The sequence below is a fragment of the Boleophthalmus pectinirostris genome, unplaced genomic scaffold (genome assembly GCF_026225935.1).
Source record: "Boleophthalmus pectinirostris isolate CB_2022bp ecotype Guang Dong unplaced genomic scaffold, ASM2622593v1 HiC_scaffold_9, whole genome shotgun sequence".
Taxonomy (NCBI): domain Eukaryota; kingdom Metazoa; phylum Chordata; class Actinopteri; order Gobiiformes; family Gobiidae; genus Boleophthalmus; species Boleophthalmus pectinirostris.
In genome coordinates, this window is record NW_026571541.1 from 21,761,317 (window position 1) to 21,782,789 (window position 21,473).

General features: G+C 37.1%; 3 protein-coding genes across 7 annotated transcripts in view; 1 reads left to right on the plus strand and 2 right to left on the minus strand.

Annotated features, from left to right (window-relative positions):
- Positions 1–72: 72 nt before the first annotated feature.
- Positions 73–7,298, plus strand: gosr1 (golgi SNAP receptor complex member 1). Of its 2 annotated transcripts, none has more exons than XM_020940359.2 (9): positions 73–168; positions 546–657; positions 1,138–1,225; positions 1,385–1,492; positions 1,603–1,694; positions 2,606–2,680; positions 5,514–5,543; positions 6,616–6,698; positions 6,787–7,298. In XM_020940359.2, the coding sequence occupies exons 1-9, from the start codon at positions 135–137 to the stop codon at positions 6,909–6,911; spliced, it is 747 nt and encodes a 248-aa protein (XP_020796018.1). In that variant the 5' UTR covers positions 73–134; the 3' UTR covers positions 6,912–7,298. The 2 variants fall into 2 exon arrangements, with proteins under 2 accessions (XP_020796018.1, XP_055003798.1); XM_055147823.1 differs by having other exon boundaries at positions 140–168; positions 1,076–1,225.
- Positions 7,299–7,814: 516 nt separating this feature from the next.
- On the minus strand, positions 7,815–17,650 carry trarg1a (trafficking regulator of GLUT4 (SLC2A4) 1a). 2 transcript variants are annotated; one of them, XM_020940535.2, is made up of 5 exons: positions 17,547–17,650; positions 16,590–16,623; positions 16,105–16,514; positions 10,346–10,466; positions 7,815–9,693 (listed from the first exon to the last, which is right to left on the minus strand). In XM_020940535.2, exons 3-5 carry the CDS (start codon positions 16,504–16,506, stop codon positions 9,677–9,679), a joined length of 540 nt encoding a protein of 179 aa, XP_020796194.1. In that variant the 5' UTR covers positions 16,507–16,514; positions 16,590–16,623; positions 17,547–17,650; the 3' UTR covers positions 7,815–9,676. The 2 variants fall into 2 exon arrangements, with proteins under 2 accessions (XP_020796194.1, XP_055003800.1); XM_055147825.1 differs by lacking the exon at positions 17,547–17,650 and adding an exon at positions 16,768–16,871.
- Positions 17,651–18,491: 841 nt separating this feature from the next.
- Positions 18,492–21,473, minus strand: part of aipl1 (aryl hydrocarbon receptor interacting protein-like 1) — a 32,310-nt gene continuing 29,328 nt past the window's right edge. For all 3 annotated transcript variants that reach the window (XM_055147822.1, XM_055147821.1, XM_020940489.2), the window contains one exon: positions 18,492–18,696. In XM_055147822.1, the coding sequence (XP_055003797.1) occupies positions 18,497–18,696 (200 nt within the window). In that variant the 3' untranslated portion in view covers positions 18,492–18,496. The remainder of the gene's footprint in view (positions 18,697–21,473) is intronic.

The following is a 21,473-nucleotide window of genomic DNA, read 5'->3' on the forward strand; positions in this document are numbered from 1 at the left end:
AGTTGTGTTTTTTATTGTTATAGTTTATATATAATCCCACTAGATGTCACTGTTAAGAAATGAGTAATATTTGTGTTTGCAATCGGTGTCATGTGACACATCCCGGAAGTTGGTGACGTCGCAGAAAAACAAAGATGGCGGGGATAGGGAACAGTGGCTACTGGGAAGGTAAGTCCGTACAAAATGTACTTGCTATTCTCTTCTGTCTTGACATCAGTTGGGTATGTGCTGTAGTATCTGGTCGGTGATGTCTCGGATCGTGTCAGTGTCATTTTGCTAAGTGTGAGTGTCTGAAGGCAGGTCGGAGACAGCAGGCTCACATATGACACACCGTTCAAGTTTTTGTTAAGCTATTAAATCAGTATCGCTCCCATACGCGGGTTAACAAGTGAAATTTAGTCATATTGAATATAAGTACATCATATTCAGGTTTGTTTAGAGTACCATTCCGCAGATAAATAAGGCAAGTTAAACACATTATTTGACAGTCGCTGTCAGCTTGTGGTGGCCCAAATGTTTCATCTTTAGTGTTACTTCTCACACAGATCTCCGGAAACAGGCGAGGCAGCTGGAAAACGAACTCGACCTGAAGTTGGTTTCCTTCAGTAAACTCTGCACCAGCTATAGCAGCTGCAGAGATGCACGCCGATCAGACACGTAAGGCTTCCACTGCACAGTAACACTGTTAAAGGTGCACGGAACTTTTCTGGTGAGGGGTCCGGCTCCACCACCTGCTTGTCTCCAAAGAGATGTTACTGCTCTGCCTGGAATGTTTCACAGTATGGCATTAAACTTATCTATTTTTCACATGCATTTGATCAAACACGTTTGGATTCTATCAGCGGAGTCTTCATAGATTTGACCTGTAATTTGACCCTGTGGTATCACCAGCTTGACTTTAACTATCTCCATACCTCTAAAGAGACAAGCAGATTGCAGACCCTGATCCAGAAAAAAGTGCACCTTTAACACAGATGCAGATTAGTGCTACTCTTACTTTCTCTTGTACAAATATGGACAAACTTATGTTCAAGGGAGTGGTCAATGATCATCCAGTTGTCATTCTTTTTAATAGAAAGTGGAGGCATACTTTGCACTGCATTTGCTTGTATTATTCTGTGGATCTTCTCAACACAGCTCTGACACAACGCCTCTACTCAACAACTCAACCCAGGACAGAATGTTTGACACAATGTCAATGGAGCTTGAACAGCTGCTGGCAAAAGTAAGTCTGATGTACTGGCACATAGCAATAGTTAAAACATGTGCACTAAACTAAAGGCGGACTCTTTGTTCATTCAGCAACTTTGCATATATGCTTCAGTCTCTGTTATCTGCTATCACTCATTCTTGTTGTTCATCCCTATATTATTGTTTTTTGCAGCTAACAGCAGTGAATGATAAAATGGCAGAATACACAAACACACCTGGTTCAGCATCTCTTAATGCTGCCCTTATGCACACTCTGCAGAGACATAGAGACATCCTACAGGTTTGTTCATCCACCCTGTTGATTTCCTTTTTATTGCGCAGTTGTTGGTTAGTCGTTTTGGATTTATCATTACACATTTTTTACTATACTGTGTTTTCTCTTTTTTTCAGGATTACACACATGAGTTTCACAAAACTAAAGGCAACTTTCTGGCCATCAGGGAAAGGGAAGATCTGCTAGGGTCTGTACGAAAAGATATTGAGTAAGTAACTTTGTGGTAATTCTTTATTCTTTGTTGCATAGCTCTTTTCTTTGACCACATAACAGGATGTGATATAATAAATTTTAGTGGCTATTTGATTTATCAATGTAGTAGTCATCTAAAACACAACCACAAGAATAAGTCTCATTACATACTGTATACATCACTTTATACATTTAGCAGTAGTCACTTAGAAGCTAGAGGGCAGTAGAGATCCAAGAATTAACATAACTGTGGCACTGTTCTTGTCTACATTAATAATATTTTGCAACATTCACTTTCTATCTTATGAAATCAATTTAAAGTAGAACTGACCAATATTAAATGTATTATTGAGTTACCAGATTTTATTTTAATGTAAAGGTACACAAGCCTATTTAGACTCCACACAAAAGCAAGCCTGGTCATGCCACTGATTAATTTTGATAAACCATAGATTTTAGAAAGAATGGTTAAAGAATAATTTAATAATCCATTATTCACAAATAGAGAAGACTGTGTCATAACATTGATTTTATAATAATTAAAAAACTAGTTGATAATACTAAAAGGTCAAAAATTACATTCTTGAAAGAGAAACGGGTTCAGTATTAGCTTCACTGTTAACCTAAATGTTTTATTCATTTGTAGCTGACTGTTCCTACCATGGTTTACCTTAAACTTATTCTCAATGTTTCAACCGTTATTATAAACCCACATTCAGGTCTCCAAAAGCAGAGGTTAACCATAATTATCTGATTTCACATCAGTAGCTTTGGTACACACTTTTGAATGGATGATAAAATTAAAGAAAGATGATTTATATATAATCTACACTATGTATTCTGGATGTCTTTGTCAACCACTAAAATGTTTTTGGTGTTTTTAGTATTAATATGTAAATACTGTACATAATAAAACTGTTTTTTCAGGACATATAAAAGTGGGTCGGGTGTCAACAACAGACGAACAGAGTTGTTTCTTAAAGAACATGAACACCTCAGAAAGTAAGTAACTTGTGTTGTTCTTTGTCAAGTTTTCCTAACAGTATTTATAGCTTTGACATGAACACTTTTGTCAAGATATGCTTTGGCCACTACATCCCCTCTCAGCAATTCTAAATTTTATATAGCTGCCTTGTTTTGGCAAAGAAACTATGGCCATTTTTTTCTTGCTTCTCACACAAGTTAAGGCTGAGATAACTCATCTTGAGCTTTTTGAAGAACACTGAAAATCTTGACTGATTCTGTGGTATTTTAGCACCAGTTTCAATAATGCAACTTTGATTTTGAAAATGTTTTTGAGGCCATTGTAAAAATATCCCACTATGGTGCATGTGAGTGTGAGGTTATTTGTAAGTTTACTAAAAGCCTTCTTTTACATCATCTGGAAACTTTATATGCCAGGAACTAGAAACCGATGATTTTACAATTTCCTTTCAACCCACACATCATGATATATCACACTAAATACAAAACACCTTGCTTTATTGGCCCACATAATTCACTCAAATCACTTTAGCAATGTGAATTAATAGATTCATAATTCTAAAACATTACATGTATAACCATACTTTGTTAAATATGTCATTTTCTTGGTCTGCTTTTTGTGGAAAAAAGTACTACATTTACATGACTGCAGTATAAACTACTTGCAGTTATATTTTCTGGGGTAAAAGCAGTACAAGTTTCTGCTAGTTTTGGCTTTTTCTCACAGCAGGTATCCTTTCACTTGGTTGTAATGGCCGATGGTCATGAATAAACTAGAGGGTGCAAGTCCATTAGAGGTTCATATTGGAACAGCTTGTTCCCTATGCCACTGGTCTTTGGAGTGACTCGGCTTAGAAGACTGCATTTACACCATTTTCAAGTAGCGTGGAACAAAATCTTTATTTTAAATGAAAGTGGAAAAAATCATGAATGGATCATTCTGCTGTCACCTCTTTTCCTTATGGTGTGACTGAGCTAATATTTTGTCTGATATGCTAATGTAATAAGAGAAGAGCTTAGGGCACTTCGGCACTGCTGCTATAATAAAGAAATCCTCCTTCCATATCTGTATGAAGTGCTTCTCACACAAAATCATATTTTATATAAATTTGTGGTTTTAGCCTGTTAATGTTCTAAATAATATAATTGTTTTTGTACTTGGACATGTAAAATGTATTAAAATGTTAGAGTAGCAGATGACTCTTAGCGGCTGATTGAAAACTGCAGTACAAAGATGTATGGGTTAGTCAGTATTATAGTGTTGCAGTGGGATCTGAATGAGTGCAGGGCCTTGATTTGTGACCACTGTTCTTGGCTTTGCAGTTTGCAGCGGATGCCAGCCTTGCCAAAGCCATTTTCTTTGGCAAAGTAATGAATGTTGCAGTTTGACATATATATCTTTGTAGTCCTGTGTTTCCCTTAGCCCCAACCAGGAAGTGTATAGGCATTGGAAAGTAGTAGTCTAACTCACCAACTTTTAATTAAAACACTACTAAAATTTTAAATACTAGCTTTAAGTATTTTCTCCTCCTTCAGTCTTAACAGATGCACAATATTTCAAGAGTATACAATCCAAGGACTCAGTTGTATGTTTCATTTTGTGCTGTACTGATTTTGATAGAAAATGCCATGTGTCATTTAAACATGTTAATGACTGTCATTGTGACAGTCATTACTGACCAGAGCGGATGCAAGAGGCCCACTCAAAGTCATAAGCTTAAGCAACTATTGTTAGCAGTTTCCTCTTTGCAACAAATCTGTAAAATCATGAACATATAGCACCTTTCAAGAAACCCAAAGTGCTTTTTACAATACTTTTATTCATTCAGTCCACACTGTTGCGTCTAACCATAACACTATACAAGGGTGAAATGACGAAAGAACATGGTGCGTGTGGGAATTCCTTTGACTTTTGGGTTATGGGACCACTGCTCTGAATCCTGAGCCCCTGTCTCCCCTCTCTTACCGCTATTGTCTTCCAGTTTCCATTACCAGTATAATTTGCAAACCTATTTTCACACTCCATTCACTCGTCTTCAGTTGTTGTAGTTCACCACTCTGCAGTTTATTTTGGTCAATTCTCCAGATTCTACATTAGGATTTAAATGACTGTAGATTCTCCCCATTAGTAACCATTTAAGAACCCTGAAAGGGCTCTTTAAAGTCATTACCAAAGCAAATAACACACATGAAGATGAATGTTCTGGTCTTGAAATGCTCTGCTCCCCGAAGAGCTGTTTGATTAATACGACACCACAAGTGTAATCTGAAGAAAAGCAGCTTTCTGCTGCAAAGTCTTCAACCTATGTGATCCGTTTTATTTGATCAGTTAATATTTTCTTAAATCATTGATTCAGTTCTCATAATATTTGACAAAATGTACATATGGCACTTTATTAGTCTTCCACACTTATTTGTACAAGTACCTTGCCCAGGCCTCTCCTTGATAAAGAGGTTGGTTAAATAAAGGTAAAATAAATACATTCAAAAAACAGTACATTTGTTAATGTAAAGATTTTTTTCTTAGCTTAATGGTACTGTTTGTCAGGTTTAAAAACATTGCCCAAATGTGTCCAAGATTTATAGTAAATAAATAATAAATAAATAAAAGTTGAAATCTTTGACTAGCCTGCATACAACACCTTTAACAAGGAAAAGACTGTAATTAGAAAGTAAACAGTTGTTCAAGAGCAACAAGAGACCAATGTCAGATCATCTCTATAGAGCTGATGCCTGTAAGGCCTCCTGTGGTGACAATCTCTAGAGCTTGTTGCATTCCCATGTGAAACTTGTATTGTGTAATGTGCTCACTTTCACAACTCAATGTCTTCTTATTTTTTGTCCCCTCTAGTTCAGAGCGACTGATAGATGACACGATAAGGTAAAGCCCACTCACAACCTATGTGTTTTGTGGTTATAAGAATCCTACAGTACTGGGTTGAAATATGAAAGTATGTCAATATTAATAAGGCTGTATATTTGGGAAAATGTCTTCACTTAAAGGTGCACAATGTAACTTTGTTGAATGACCAGCCACCTGCTTGTCTCTATGGAAATATTACTGCTTTGCTTGGAATGTGCCACGGTATGGCATTTGACATACCTACCTTGCTTTTATTCAATTATGGGTACTTTATTGCTCACAATTACCTTGACAATTCAGTTTACTGTGAGCAAGGTTGCTTCTCCACAGATCTGCTCTGCAACTTGGCCTGGTGGTGACAGCTGCTTGTATCCATGCAGTTAATGCTGTACTGTGGAACAAAGGTAAAACAATACATGGAGACAAGCAGGTGGCAGACTATCTACCAAAAAAGTTACAGTGCACCTTTAACTCATGAAATATAACTTAGTTTTTGGGGGTGGCTTATACATTCTGTTATGACACTTGGCTGTGGCTCAGCTGATGGTGCTGCAGTCTTCCTGACGGAGGAGAACATGATACGCTCTGGACTAGGGCAGCAGAGCACACATCTATAGGATCTGCTATTACCCCACCCACATTCACTTTGACTCAGACGTTGCCATAATATTGATTCTTATGTACTCGCACATTAGTAATGGTTTAACTTCTGTTTGCACTTTTGAAACTATTAAGTCAATGTCAACTGAGGCACACCACAGCTGTGGGAAGTGCACCCCTCATGACTGCAGCTTATAATTATCATCAACCATAACAATGTCATGACCTACACAGTTGTGTAGGGAAAGAAATGGTGTGTGTGGTGCTGTTGTTTCACTCCATTTGCACTTTCTACTCTAGTCATCATTTGTTTTTTCCCACAGTTTGATTAGGAATTGTATTGGTATACCATTCTACTATCACAGCAAAGATTGTGCATCTAATGAGTTTATGTGATGGATTTATGGATGATTAACAACTTTAAGAGCGATTACAACTGTATGTTGTGTTTATCATATTTTGTTGCTAATTGTGGCAAATTGTCTTTCAGTATTGCCATGGCAACCAAGGAGAACATGACATCCCAGAGGGGTGTGCTGAAGTCCATACAGAGCAAAGTCAACACTCTGGCTAGTATCCTTTTATTACTGCACACCTCTTGTGTGCTGATAAAAATTTTACCAAAGATGTATATATGACATGCTTAACCCTTGAAACTCAGACCGGTTCCCGACCATCAACAACCTCATCCAGCGAATCAACCTGCGCAAGAGGCGGGACTCTCTGATCCTGGGCTCCGTCATCGGCGTGTGCACCATCATCCTGCTGCTATATGCTTTCCACTGAAGTCTGAGAGACCATCGTACCAGAGACTGTTTAACTGTGCATCGCTACAGGGACTTTACATAGTTCTTGAAGAATCCTGGAGACTAAACATGTGGACATTTGGTCAGGATAAATCACTGAGCTTTGTAGGGAGTTGGTGGTTCTGACATCTGCCAACATGGGACTTGAGACCAAAACTACACATAATATTAGATTTTAACCAGTTTGTGAGACTGAGACTGTGAAGAGAAGGATTGGATGGAAGGATTTTTAGTTGACTGGTCCTTTTTAATTGGGGAAATGGGGATGTATTGCGGGATGTAAAATGTGAATTAATAAATTATTCATAACTGTGTGTGACACTCACTAGATACTGTTTATTTTTCAAAATACATTATCTAAACCATTCTTGTGTTTAGACCTTTTTGTCTCTGACTGTATCTTGAAAAAAGGGCAGCTCAAACGTGTGTGTACTGGTACTTTTGCCAGGTTAATACCAGGAAAAAATGGTTCTATCATTTGGAGAAACAAGAGACCTAATTTACTAAGTAACAAGCCACTATTTGAATGCAGTTTTATTTCTATAAACAGATGCTCAATTTTGTAGTATCACAATATTTACGCTTATTCGGGTGGTTTTCCATTTTAGTTATAAAACCAATTTGTACAGGTGAATGCTACCACATTGCCCTGAATCTCATTTATTATAGCTCGCCGGCAGAGCTCCTGTGTTGACATTGACAAATGATAACAGTCCTCCCAAAAGCAGCCTGCATGTACAAATTTTAATAGGAACAGTCCTATTTTAAACGATGCCACTAAAGCTTTACAGTTAAGATTCATGCTTATTGTACAAAGCTCATTTGCAGCACTTTGATATACTACCTTTTTCTGATTTATTTTTCAGATCAACAGAACTTGGAACCTTTGCATGGCAATGTTTATTCCAGACATGCACAAATGTACAGCACATATGAGATCAGTAACATAAAGAGTTTCAAACGGGAGAAGAAGATGGTAAGAATCGAAGCATAAAAAAAAAGAACAGAGCTAAAGAATTTGACCACCGATTTGTCTTTAATTCTTTGAGATTACATATATCGCTTAGTCTTTGGATGTTGCTGTTTTAAGGTGTCACATATGTACAGGGAGAACAGGGTAAATACATGGAAATGCTTGGCCAGTGACAGTTTTAATATGCTGCGTAGTTAAATAGTGTCAAACCTTATTGAGCTGGTGATTCTCAATATTTCCAATACAGTACCTGTTAATCCATTGCAAAATGGTGGGGTCATTTTTTTGTTTTGTTTTTTTGTTACTGACTTCAAAGTAAATATCCTATATACACAATATTTTAGTTCTGATGTATTCTTGTAAGCCCTTGAATACACAATGAAGTATATTATGTATAGGCTATAGTTTAGTCATGTTAAAGGGGAGATGGCTAGAATAGAGAATATAGAATGCAAGAGAAAGTGATTTCTTATGGCTCACATGGGTTTACACTTACAGTGATAACATGTGCTTTTAGCAAAAGCCTGGTACTGCCAAGAGGCTACAGCAGCTGAGTTAAATGTGAGTGTAGAATACAGACAGTCGTGCTTGTATTACTGTAAAAATTTAAATGCTCAATGTTACACAGTGAAACTGTATAGCAGATTAATTTACAAAAAAAAAAAATGAATGAAAAGAAAGTTTGACCAAGCATGCATTCACATTGCATAGAGTATATTGCCAAAATCAAAACACATTTAAGGTTAAAAATACCAAAACAGTGATTGACAACAATCTTTTGTTTCTTGGGTTAACATTATAAATGTATGCAAAACGGCAGACTTACACTATGTGGAATGAAGAATCATTTACAAAGTACATTATAAAAAGAAAATTGAACAGGCAGCAGTCACTCCATCAGGTAAAGGATATCATGCATTGTCAATGAGAAGTCATTCATCTATAGCTTGACATTATTTACACAAATAAGTCACACTATAGTTCCTGTGCAAACCTTTAGCCTCTCTGACTTAACAAATGTCTGTAGTACATTACATTCAAACATGCAGTTGAATCGCCCATATCTTATAAATTCATCACATCCCATGACCACCTCACTCACCCTTACATTTTCAGTCAGTGCCACCCAGCACCACTTGATATTCATATTAAAAAAAGTTCAAGGCTATATAGTTTGTATTTTTGTAACAGTAAATGCACAAGTTTTTACCATAAGTATTTGCATCAGTCCAAGGTTGGAAATTCATTTGGTTTTCCCCCAAATGTTCAAAAATGTTGAGTTGTCCTATTGTACACATGAAGAACATTTTTCCATTCCATCTATTGTCTGTTTTGATTCTCTTGTTTTATCAAGCATACAGTATATTGTTGTATTTCAACACATGCATTTCATTTTCTCTGAATGTTTTTGCTTATTTGCTGCAGTAAAGTTAAGACTGAAGTTTTCAAAATCCAAAAGAAGCTGTGGTAAATGGAAGAGCTTAAGACAAGAGTCCAGGCTTGTTATTGTGAAGTCCAGTATAATGAAACCTTGCTATTGCGCATGGTGATAGTAAATCATAGTAACAAAAAATATGTTATTTTTCTATTAAATAAACAAAATAAATACATAATATTCATTAGTATCACAATGTCATAAAATTTGGCAAGCATGTATCCCCATAGGATGTATACAAATAAATCAAAGCTAAACTGTAGCTTGATGAGTTGTTTTTGCAGTGGTTATTACAATATACATATTTAAAAAAAAAATCACTCTTGTTGCATCCACACTACTTCCTCCATTTCACTAAAAAAGACCAAAGAAGACAAAAGGCACACGTTAAGGTCAGATTGAGACAGTGACAGGTTAAATCTCAGTGCTGCAGTCCAGACCGCAGTGCTAAATCAATCTACACACACACACACACACACACACACACACACACACTGCTGAGAATGTGCTGAGCCTGGACACACTCTCTCATGCTCGTGGGTTGCGATCATATATCACTCTGTAATGGTAATGCAGTAGGCCTCCGAGTGGAGCAGCTTTGTTTAAGTCAATGGTGTGAAAGAATGTGTACAGTTGTAGCTATGGTAATTTCAACTAATTTAATGTCTGTTAGATAAACATAATTCTGAATACCTTCGTGCATCACTATATGACTGTTATAAGACTGTGAGGTTGTTAAATGATGTAGAGAAGAAATAAAAATATTTCAAAAACAACAACAACAATATTGTGGGAGGGGGGGGCACTTTCTCCTGAAGATATGGTCTTTCTTTTTATTTATATTCAAGCCTGTTGTTAAATAAAACATTTTCTTAAGGTTGTAGCTAGAACTGTACTTACATACATAATTGATTTGTGTATGTCACACCCAACTATATGATAGTAATGCCAAATCTTTCTTGAAATGTTATTGCTGAACTTTTAATCACAAACTGGATGCGGTTACCTGTAACAAAGACTATGATGCCGAGTAGGCCCAGGCTGATGGACACGATGCTGAGGAGGCGAGCCAGCCGCCCCAGTCTCCGAGCGCCATCAATGTCCCCGTTCTGGAGACTGTTCCTGGACTGGATACAACACAACAATCACCATTAGAACAGTAGGAGAAATGTAAAATGAGATATGGGTTACAAACAATCTGAAACACGTGTGGTTCTTGTATTCATTTGGCAGTTCATATAGATTTAGACTTAGACCAACTTTATTGATCCACAAGGGAAATTACGTGGAGTGAAAGAAGTTATGCCATTACAAGGTTTTGTTGGATAGTTGACTGGTCTTCACATGTAAGTGTATTTTTTTCAGTTGTTGGGCTTTGTCATTGCACAGAAAAATTCATGCCTCAAATACAAATTATTTTAGTATCTGCAATATACCATGCTAATTTATTTTTCTATATTAAGTTTGCAGTTATCAAAAGCTCACATCCATTAACTGTACAACAATGTTGGCTTACCCCTCCAACAAAAAAATGAACAATAATTTATCCTGGCACTTGAAGCTGAGACTAGAGAGATAGAGAGATGTGACACTGTTGAATGGACCGTGTAGCTGTGGCCTGGTGATACAGCTGTATTTCACTTTGATGCTGAATGCATAGCTAACCTTGGTGCAGGTGGGGAGACAGTGTGATTTGTTTGAGCTATGATAGATGGGCATTTTCAGTTTTGTGCTCTGCTCTCTTTCCTCAAACACCCAATGCTGTTTCCACTGGGCTTTAAATTATGTTCTGCAGTTATTGGGATCAGATGAGCCAGTATGAAAACAACAGGAAAAAGCAGAGATCAATTTATAATGCACAAAACAAATAGATATGCAGTATTATAGGGCTCGGGAACTGTCTATGGTGCTGAAATTAGGAAACGATATTACAGCTTATGTTTCACTGAGTCATGTTCCAAGAAAACCAAGATCAACAAATGGCAACCTTACAGTGTTGCATATATCTGTATTTGTAGCATGAATTTTTCCATTCAGGGGTGAAGTGCAATGACAAAGCCCAGCAAATTAAACAAAATATACCATGTGAAGACCAGCCAACTGACCAACAAAAGCCTTGAGATAACATTACTTCATCCACTCCAAAAACAACCAGACTATCTAATCTACCTTTTCTGTATCTCCAGTGAAAATCAACTTAACAATAATTAACAATAACTAATTAGTGGACTCTTGTGTCATATCACATAACCATAAGATGTAATACTGATAGTCTTCTGAATGTATATGTTTAGTTATGACATTCTGCATTATAATGCTGACTAAAACTGTAAGAAAAATAGTTAGTGGTCCTCAATATCTAGCTATGTGTGACAGTAAATGGGAGAAATTTGGGGAGGACACACTTCTCACTTGAAGGACTGTGATGTGAAGCAGTGGGACAAACTCAGTCTCAGGGGAAGAGGAGCTATCGATCTGGACTCACATGGCAGAGAAAAGGCCGCCTCAGCACCTTGAATCGATGCTCACAGTTCCTCTTTCAGGAAACACACACTCTTCAGCTGGCACTCACACCAGATCTAAGGCAAAACTTCAAATAAATCACTGTTTGAATGGATCACTAAAGCTTATCAAATCAGAAGAATAGTGATAAAAGTATTTTGTACGCCATAAGTTTTTTCAAGATTAAAATTCCACGATCATGATTTGACATCAGGTACCAAATGGGTCAGTGACTTCACTTACTTACATTACTGTGTGTAATGGATGTTTTATTACATTCATAATGATTGATGTCTGTTTACATAATATTGACATGTAATCATTATCTTCACTAACTTTTTGTATTAATATTTCTTGACATTATCTAATAAAAAATCAAGCATGTGGTTATTTTTATGTATTTGTTTCATTAGAAAGTTATCAAACAGAGCTGACCCTTGGTGCTTCAGACAAGCTTCCTATAGCAATTAAGACTGTGAAACTCCTAATATGGACTTACTGTACGTCCTGTTGTGTTACACAAGAGTCCATAAAAAATGCAAACGTCTAAATGTAGTCTTATGAGCAGGTCTGTCAGAGCCATGATGGCTTTGCTCCTGTTCTCAGCACGATAAAATGCATGCCAGCTACAGCTCATGAATTTTAATTGCATTTGTGTCTTGCGTTCTTAGCTTGTGAGCTAGAAATGGGGTTAAAATAAACAGTCTTAGTGCTTCCGCCACAAAACCCTGCTCCATTTAGTTCATTGCTAATGACTAGATGTCGTTTCACAGTACACCTTATCTCAAATTCCCAGATCCAATGGTAAAACAGATGTTGTCCCTGTAAAATGTGCTGCTATCTACAAAGGAACAACCAGTTTAAATAGTTTCTAAACAGGACACTCCAGGGTCCAGTTCAATTCAATTCAATTGCAGTGTCACGTTCATTGTAGATCACAGCATGGAAGTGATTATATATGAAACCATTTCTATTGTTCAGTCAATGAAACAAGATTCAGTTCTCAACAGCTGAGTGAGCCCGGTTGGCTAGACCATTTGACAAATATAAATAATAGTACAATCAATATGTTTTTTTTTTCCTAACAAGTGATGATTTTAGTTTTCTCCATAAAAGAACCATTTCTTTATTTAAGCCTTTCCTCTCACTGTATTTCCAATATTAAAATCATGATAAGAAGTCATTCACAGAGGCACGTACAGTCATATACACCCACATACACATTTGGCCAATGCAGCGTCCATATTTCACAGGCAAATCTGCAGTGCGAGCAATAACGTGCTTGCAGTTTGGGCCCTGCCATTACTGGGATAGGCTGGTCTGGGCTGTAAAAACCTATTAGCTCTGCCTCTGCAATCCCTATAATTGACTGCACAGCTTGTGTGTTTGCCAGCCGCAGCCTTCCTCACCACAAGGGCTTTTTTCCGGAGGTCTGTGGCCTTCTGGAGCAGGCTCTTGTGGGGCTGCAAGTGGGACTGAGGTGATTGTGATGGATGAACCTGATCAGCCTTTTGGGGATTGTGACAAAAGGGCTGAGTCTTTGTAACAGGGTTAAACAGCACCTTGATATGAGCACTTCATGTAAAATATTGAGTGTCACTGTAGCCTCTCAAAATCTGGTGATTTTAAATGTGATGTGATACATTTCACTATCTATATTAACTAATAAATTTAATTTAGAACTAAACGTAGCAACATTTATACATAATTTATAATCATAAAATTCACCAACACAACAGTATTGTGTTCCCCTTGAATCCCTGCACCTTAAATTAATTTGTGTTGCGACTAAATTAAAATTTTAATAAACTGTGTTGTGACTAAATTAAAACATTTTGGGATTTCCATGCAATTTCTAAGTTTTGTGTGTGGGCACTGACTACATTTCCCTTTGATTATACTAATCATTATTATTAATGTTTATTTGTCATCAGAATGAAATCTTGAGCTGATCTATGCAATGCTGCTACATAACTTGCGTAGTGAGAAATAAATAATCCTTACTTGTCATAACTGTAATTATTCTATTGATGATATGCAAAACTATATGCATATTGAATATGTCATCTATATTAAAAACTGTACAAGAAAGTGAAAACCACTGTGCAATCAGCAAGCTTTAGCACATTTTCTGATGGACTGCCATAATATCATCTGAACATTGGGATGAAAGAAAAAAATAATATTGAGATGTACATTTTTTTCAAAGTCGTCCACCCTCATAAGTAACAACAGGCTGTCGGCAAGGTATACAAAATTATTTGCTGAAACCAGGCGCCACTTAGAATGCACAAGCTATCCACATTTAGGGTTTACACAAAAAGAAGTCTGGCTGCCTTTTTAACACAAAATGCAGTATCAGAATCTAAATGGCAAAAAGCATGAACAATTGGTAATAGAAATATTTCTTTACAAATTTTCCTATCTTGCCTTACTAGTCAACTAATAAAGAAACAAACAAAAAAACTGCTCACTAGTTAAATACTAAAATAACAATTAGCTATTCCTCTCACAAACAAACATCAAAGCCTGCATTGACAATACAGGCCTACAACATGACATGATAAATGTATGGAGCGCTTCTTCCTCATCACTATTCCAGATACAACATACTATTTATTGCAATGTCACACGGAAACTGCTCAGGGGAATTGCCTCCTTGTTTACAGGTTGCACTCGAACTCTCCACTCATCATTTTCCTCCCACTAGCGTAGCCTTAACTTCCTTTAAACTGCTGGATATTACCACTTAGCGAGCCGTAGTGCTACATCATTACTTCAGATTCATGTGTTGTAAGCCCTTTGTATTCCATAGTCCTGGCACTTATCTGATGTGGTTGATTCAATTCAACTCTAATCCAGTGATAGGAGTTACTTTATAGCCATTTGCTGTCTATTCCTCCCTCCCTCTCTCTCTCTCTTACCCATAAGATCTAGTAGTCAATGGTGTTTTGATCTCTCCTTCCCTGTAACCTCAGGAAAGAGCTGGGGAGTGTGTTGATGGGGGAGCCATATAGCCGGATAACTGCTCCAATCTGCCCTCTGCTCAGAAACTAAATTGACTTCTCTCGCCTTCTATTGAGTTAGTAGGCAGCTCTGGTTTCCCCCTCCTTCAGTCTTCTTCTTTCTGCCCTCTGTCAAACACCTCTCTCTTTCTCTCTCTCTCTCTCTTTCTCTCTCTTTATCCCTCTTTCTCTGTCTCTCTGCACCATTAGTGAGCGAGTGGTAGACTTGTGAATGTCAGTGGGTTCAGTCAGTGATGGCCTGGATAGTCCCTTTGGTGTAGACCCCACCAGAGTGAGATTACAAAACTAATGGCTTTTCTCTTCTGCATTGTTTCACTAGGAGAAGATCTTAAGGTTTGGCAGGCAGTAAAATTGTTTATGATGAAAACTGCTTTTTGCACTATAGCATGGAATTGGGAAAACAGACATCCAGCCAATATTTCAATTAAATAAATATAATGTTCTGAATCAGCCACATGTGTTCAGTTTGTGTCCCAATAGCAAGAGTTGCATCAAGAATTTGGTACAATCTGAAAACTAAACAAACTAATGAGCATAAGAATGTGACCTCTGATGTAAAGTATTTACTGTAGCAGCCCTGGAATGGAAAGCTGAAATGAAAACATAAAACATAAAACGTGTGTGTACATTTTGAGTGCTGCTGTAGATAGTTTATGGCTAAATTTGAGTATTTTATAATGTTTTACATTTGCAAAAATACACAGTGAAATAATGATAGGTAACTATACATTATATATAAAGATTATAGTTGCATTGTCTGCAATTAACTTTTCACTTATGGCATTGATTTCAAGGAGAAAAAGCACTTCTCAGATGTAACTAAATAGTCAGTGTCAAATTACATTTGTGATGTAAACCATCCCTTTGTCATTTGGTCAGATGGTTTTCTGGAGTTCTTGTCCATTTTGTTTAATAATTCACATATTTGTTCATATAAAGGAAAAAAATTACAAATGACCACTGCATATTATATCAGTGGAAACAAAGTCGTGATTTTGACTGGTTTTTGAGTTTGGACATGAAGAAGAGGTTTCACTTAGATGTGAAGCAAAGCACATTTAACTCACAAACACACACTAGGCTCACTACTTCTTAAAACCTTTTGTTGCTATAAAACTTTCCAGATTAAAGCATTACATCGTCTTTATGTACTTTGTAAAATTTTTTGCAATCAAGATACAATCTATCTTGAATGGCATTTAATCAAGATAAAAATAAAAGAGATGATAGCACTTACCATAATGGAATAAACCAGTGCCACAATGCTGATGGGCCACACAGGGCAGAAGCAGGAGCAGATGACCAGGATGAGGTAGTCCTTGGGTTTGGGGGCCTCTTGGACAGTGGCATTTCCAGTGGAGGAGCGGCTTAAACTGGCCCGAGACGGAGACAGAGGTGCGGCTGCAGTCAGGAGTCCAGCCGAACCGGACCTCATGGGAACGCTGTGTCCATTCTGGTCAGTGTCCAAGCCTTTGTCCCCACTCGCACTGAAAGAGGTGGACATCTTCATTCCATTGCCCCCCGGTTCAGTGGTCACAGCCAGTAGTTTCTCTGTCTCCTGGGAGTCTGCCTGCTGGGTGGTTCCTCCACTTTCTCCCAAGTTGGTCTTCTGATATTCTGTGTCTGTGTTGATGGCCATGTTTAAGTCTAAAGAAGTTATATCATCAAACAAACAAAGCTTGGAATATTCTGGTTGATCTGATTTAAATGTGTGTAACTCACAAAGGAAGCCTATAGCATTTAGTCTTCTAAGAGCCTAAAAAGCCAAGAAAAGAAATGCTTGAATCAAAAATCATCCCACAGACGTTCATCATACTTGCATGTACTTTCTTCACATCCCAGTTGGAATTATTCCAGCTGAACTCAGATTGTTCCCTTAACCAAGAGTAGTGTCTCGTACCTTTCTCTGTTACGCGTTGGTGTTCTTCTAAAAAAAAGAGGTCTTTTCGGAGCAAAGATGGATGAAGGTGAAACGGACCATAGGTGAGACACTTTCTCCCCTCGTCTCCTACCCACTGCAGCAAGCAACACACGACTGTACTCAACTTGGGACCAGTGTCAAGACGATCTGTGAACGCGCTGCGCTTCCGCCCACGACGCGCAAAAGTAAAACAACTAGCCTATGCCCAATAACTAATTATGCTAATAAGCAATGTGTCGATCAAAAATTTCGTATTCACAGTCTGGCATCCTTCATTATAAAGTCACTATTTGGGTTGGAGTTTTAGATGATTAAATATGAAATAGATATTAGACAAATATTTTAATTTTTGGTATTTTATGGCAGGCCTACTCTTTTTAATGTTTAGTTCTTATGAATCATTCACCCCACATAGTTATTATAAATGGTATATTATTCTTATTATAAATAAGATATAGAATAATATATAATTTTACTTGTCCCGACTTTTACTTTGCAGACTAATTTATGACCTCCAACTTCATCAAGTCCAGTCTTATTGTGAAAGCGTCTTTGGATATCTCGTGACATCCTTGTTCCTGACTTGATGCGGCTCATGCGGGGCAGTCTGGCGCGCATCCCGTTCTTCTCTCCTCCTCATCCCTCTCTTCGTTTTCTTTCCTCTTTGCTCTCATAAGCAGCGGTGGTTTATAAAGAAAATACCTGGCAGTATGGTGTATGCTATGCAGAGGGTTATCAAAGCAAAGTAATCAACAAACCTTTCTTTCTTCGTCTTTGAAATCTTCAAACAGCTGCCTTATTATTGCAGCAAGACAAAAACAAAACAAAATAAGCTTTTATTTAATTCCCTTAGTGAGCATAGAATTGCTGAGTTAGGTTTAAGAGATAGTAACAGGCCAACTGAATTCTGAATGGAGACTCCGGGGTTTCCCAAAACCGTCAGATGTTTTTTTTCTGAACCTCTCCCATTGATTTCCCTCATCCTTAGACTGGTGCATTAGCGTCAGCCCATTCCCAGAATGAGTGCTCTCACTGTGACCTGCTGCATATATTGATGGGGGAGGGCCGAGACGGAAGAGAGGGGATTCCCGTGAAGTCTTTACATGATGTAATATTATTGACACACACATAACCTATTGTAATGAAAAAAGTCTTGTCTTTAATGTCTTTCCAAACATTAATATAGCAGAGGCTTCTCATTCAACCCTACACATTTTACAATCGAAAAGTCGGTATATATGGTTATAGAACTCATCTGCAGTCAGCTCTAGAAGAACAGAAGGGGAGGTGAAGATACAACTAGGATCGTTTATTTTTATTAATCCCCAGACAGTTAAATATTCATACTCTTGGAGTTATAAATGCTGCCTGGGCATTTTCTTCAAAGGGCAGATTTTAAAGTCCTTCATAAAGGCAGGAAACTGTGTCCACAGCCCCGCCTAGTGGAAGTAAGGAGTGTTTACAAGGGGAATAATCCACTGAAAGCATGACTTCATTGTCGGGTTACTCAGTGGTAAGATGACTAATGACTACAGTAGTGTGCATGTCCTCATCTGTCATAGTGGTTTCTGTTGTGAAACAAAATGAAGGAAACTCATGAGATTCTCAGGAGTCTCGGTGTGCTGAAAAAGCTTCTCTGTATCACAATGAACAGGAGAGGGTTATGTCAAATATTTTAAAATGTTTGAAAAATATTTGAAAATATCGTTTAAAACATGCCCTTGTATTTTTGCTTGTCCTCCTGGTTTTTCTCCTCCATGCGTATGTTCAGCATAGCCAGTTCCTTGTTCACAGACTTCTTCATCCCAGGATCAAGCTCCAGCACTCTGCTGAAGTCCTGCCTGGCCTCTGCCTCGTTCCACACCTCCTTATGGGCTTTTCCTCTCAGGTAATACGCTTTTGCCACACCTGGTGCCAGAGCAGGAGAATATGAGCATGGACAAATCTAAAACTGTATTATTGTGAGCCAAGTTCACACTCATCTAATTGGGGCCTAAAATTTATCAGCTACAACATGCAAACAAGCACAGCAAATTCAAAAGTGTTAAATTCACGGTGTTGGTGTTGTGAGTAAAGTGAAAAAAATCCAGGTGTTTCAACGTAGTCAAGAGTTATTTCAACTATGACAGTGCTATAGAGTAAAATAAGTAGTTGTTGATTCACAGTGTTGACATAAAACGAGTAGCTGTTGTTTCACAGTGTTAACGTCAAACTCTTGTGAAAGTGTCTATTTTGAATATTACACTACATCAGGGTTGGACTTTTGTGACGTTTCGAGCGGGAGAGCTACGAGAGAGAAACCACATTTCACCATCCGAAGCTAAGCTAAGCTAACAGCTAATAGCTGTTTGTTTTTCAGCAGAACCTGAAGTCAACGAGCCTCAAGTCCAACCACCTGAACTCTGTCATGCTCCGGGTCAGATTACTTTACCTTTTTAGGATACTTTGCATTTAATTTAATTCATAAAAATATTAAATATATTTAGTCTAATGCTAGTAGTAGTAAGATAACTAACTTTCCCGCGACAGTCAATGTTGCTAGCACTGACGTCCATGATAATAAGGTAAAATAGCCATAAATTGTACTAAATTAAGAGTAACGTTACTTCAAAAAAATATTTCTCAAGTCTAGGTATAAAGTAAAAGTCCAAAAAATGTGTTAAGTAACTATGAGTATTCGGGGAAACTAAGTAAAGTAAGTGGAAACTAAGTAAGTAAATTAAGTTAAGAGTAACTGGACGAAACATCTGATTTGTTATTTAAAGTTAATGCAATTGCGAGGATGAAACATGAAATGGTACTCATGTCTGGTATTTTCACAGCGGGAAGAAAGTACAATATCTGTAAATAGTGACTCAAGTAAATGTATTACGTCATAATACATTACGTCATTGTAATGCTAGTGACCCCTGCCCTGCACTCAGTGTACGTAACACGATGATTTAGGACAGTTATGACATATTTATGACCTATTTCAAGTGATAAATACAAAAATGTTGGTAGTAAAATAATGTCTCCTTATTTCATTGTTGTCAACTGTTGTCCGGGTTTTACGTGGTTTTACAGCCTCAAATTAAATGTTAAGTTAAATCAAAAGTTTTTATCTGTCATGGCAACGCACAGACGTTCCACGGTTGCCAGTAGTTGCATATGTAAACCCCAACATTGGAATTACTCGGTCTATGCTGAAGTGAAGGACAGTACTATTCGTTAGCTTAGCTCTTCTGAGTTTTCACCGTGTTTTTCACACTTTGGGGCTGCATTCATTCGCTGTATTCACATTTCTTTTAATAATAGCTGATAAACGTGGACACTTTTGTGTGGTGTGTTGAGGTAGGATATTGTACCAAGTGGAGAATTATTAAAATCAAAAGGTTAGTAGTATTCTGTAAAAAATAAAATATCTTCAAGTATGATGTCTTACCCAATACATTGTCTTAACATGCTATTGACCTTTAGTCAAAAAGAGTAATGATACATTCTTTTTTTGTATTTTCTTCAGGGTCTCTTGCTGCCGGTTCACATGCATCCCCAGCTCCTAAAGGCTACAGTGGAAAGATGAAGGCTCAAGCCATTATTGCAGGTATGTCATGAAATGGTTAAATGTAGAACTGAAATGTAACCTCACAAATAATTTCATAATTGACTCACTGAATTTTATATATGTGCTAATAGTTGTAATTTTTGCCTTAATCTCATTCTATTTTCGTGATTAATGGCATTTGGTGTTTTGTTTCTTGTGGGTCTTGCATTTAAAAATAATCTTTTCTGAGCGGCTACATTTTTTCAAATTACCCTTTACGTTATTTATGTGAATGGTTCCTGTATACAAAAACATACAGCTCATGCAACAGAAAAAACTGCTTAATAGGAACAAACAAATAATAATAATATATGCACCATAATATATTTACTATATATTTAATTTTTATTTTTTATTCATGGCTCATTAAATATTGCATAGCCCGTTTTGCAAGGTGATTACTTGAATATGTTATATATATTTTATGTCATCGTTGACCCTGGCTAAATTTGGTGAACACTTCAAGCACTTGGTCCTCAGACTCTCACAAACTTTACACCTGTATTCAAAGAAATGTCTACAACATGGATGATGGATGTGTCAAAAGAAACCACAAGGGTGAAAGACTGACTCTTGAGGTAAAAAGTTTCTGCAATGTTAATGTTTCATAATTACAAGGACTGCCTCTATTGTGAACATTGTTATGTTTATATAATGGAGAGAAGATCTTGTTTCAAACAGTCAGACATGCTCTCCTCATTTTTCCATTCCATTCAAAACAAGATCTTCATTCATCCATGGACTGCTTGCATTGAAAAATCAACTTAAATAAAAAGACAATCATTGAGACCAATTGTTGAGGGCACAGAGAATTCCTGCTGTCAGTTGGATTTTGCACAAATATGACTTGTTTAAATTGTGTTGACTGTATGATGTGCATTGTTTTAATACAAGTTAAGTTGAAATGGAATTTTGTGGGGGTTTTCATTATTTCATTATGAACTTGAATGACCACAGCATTTACACTGTATTTAGTGAAGAAAGAGTTACTATTGAATAGTTTAACATGAAGAACACTCTACACTATTTCTACTTCATAAAGTGATAAAACATAGCAATAAAGAGTTATTAGTTTTTCATTATACACAAAAAAAAAAAAAAA

Bases quoted from the DNA above. Each gene is read 5' to 3' on its own strand.
- gosr1 (XM_020940359.2), top strand. From the start codon at position 135: ATGGCGGGGATAGGGAACAGTGGCTACTGGGAAG. The intron at 658-1,137 runs GTAAGGCTTCCA...TTCTCAACACAG, and splicing joins GATGCACGCCGATCAGACAC to CTCTGACACAACGCCTCTAC. The intron at 1,695-2,605 runs GTAAGTAACTTT...CTGTTTTTTCAG, and splicing joins TCTGTACGAAAAGATATTGA to GACATATAAAAGTGGGTCGG.
- trarg1a (XM_020940535.2), bottom strand. From the start codon at position 16,506: ATGGCCATCAACACAGACACAGAATATCAGAAGACCAACTTGGGAGAA. The intron at 10,467-16,104 runs GTAAGTGCTATC...TGTTGTATCCAG, and splicing joins CACTGGTTTATTCCATTATG to TCCAGGAACAGTCTCCAGAA.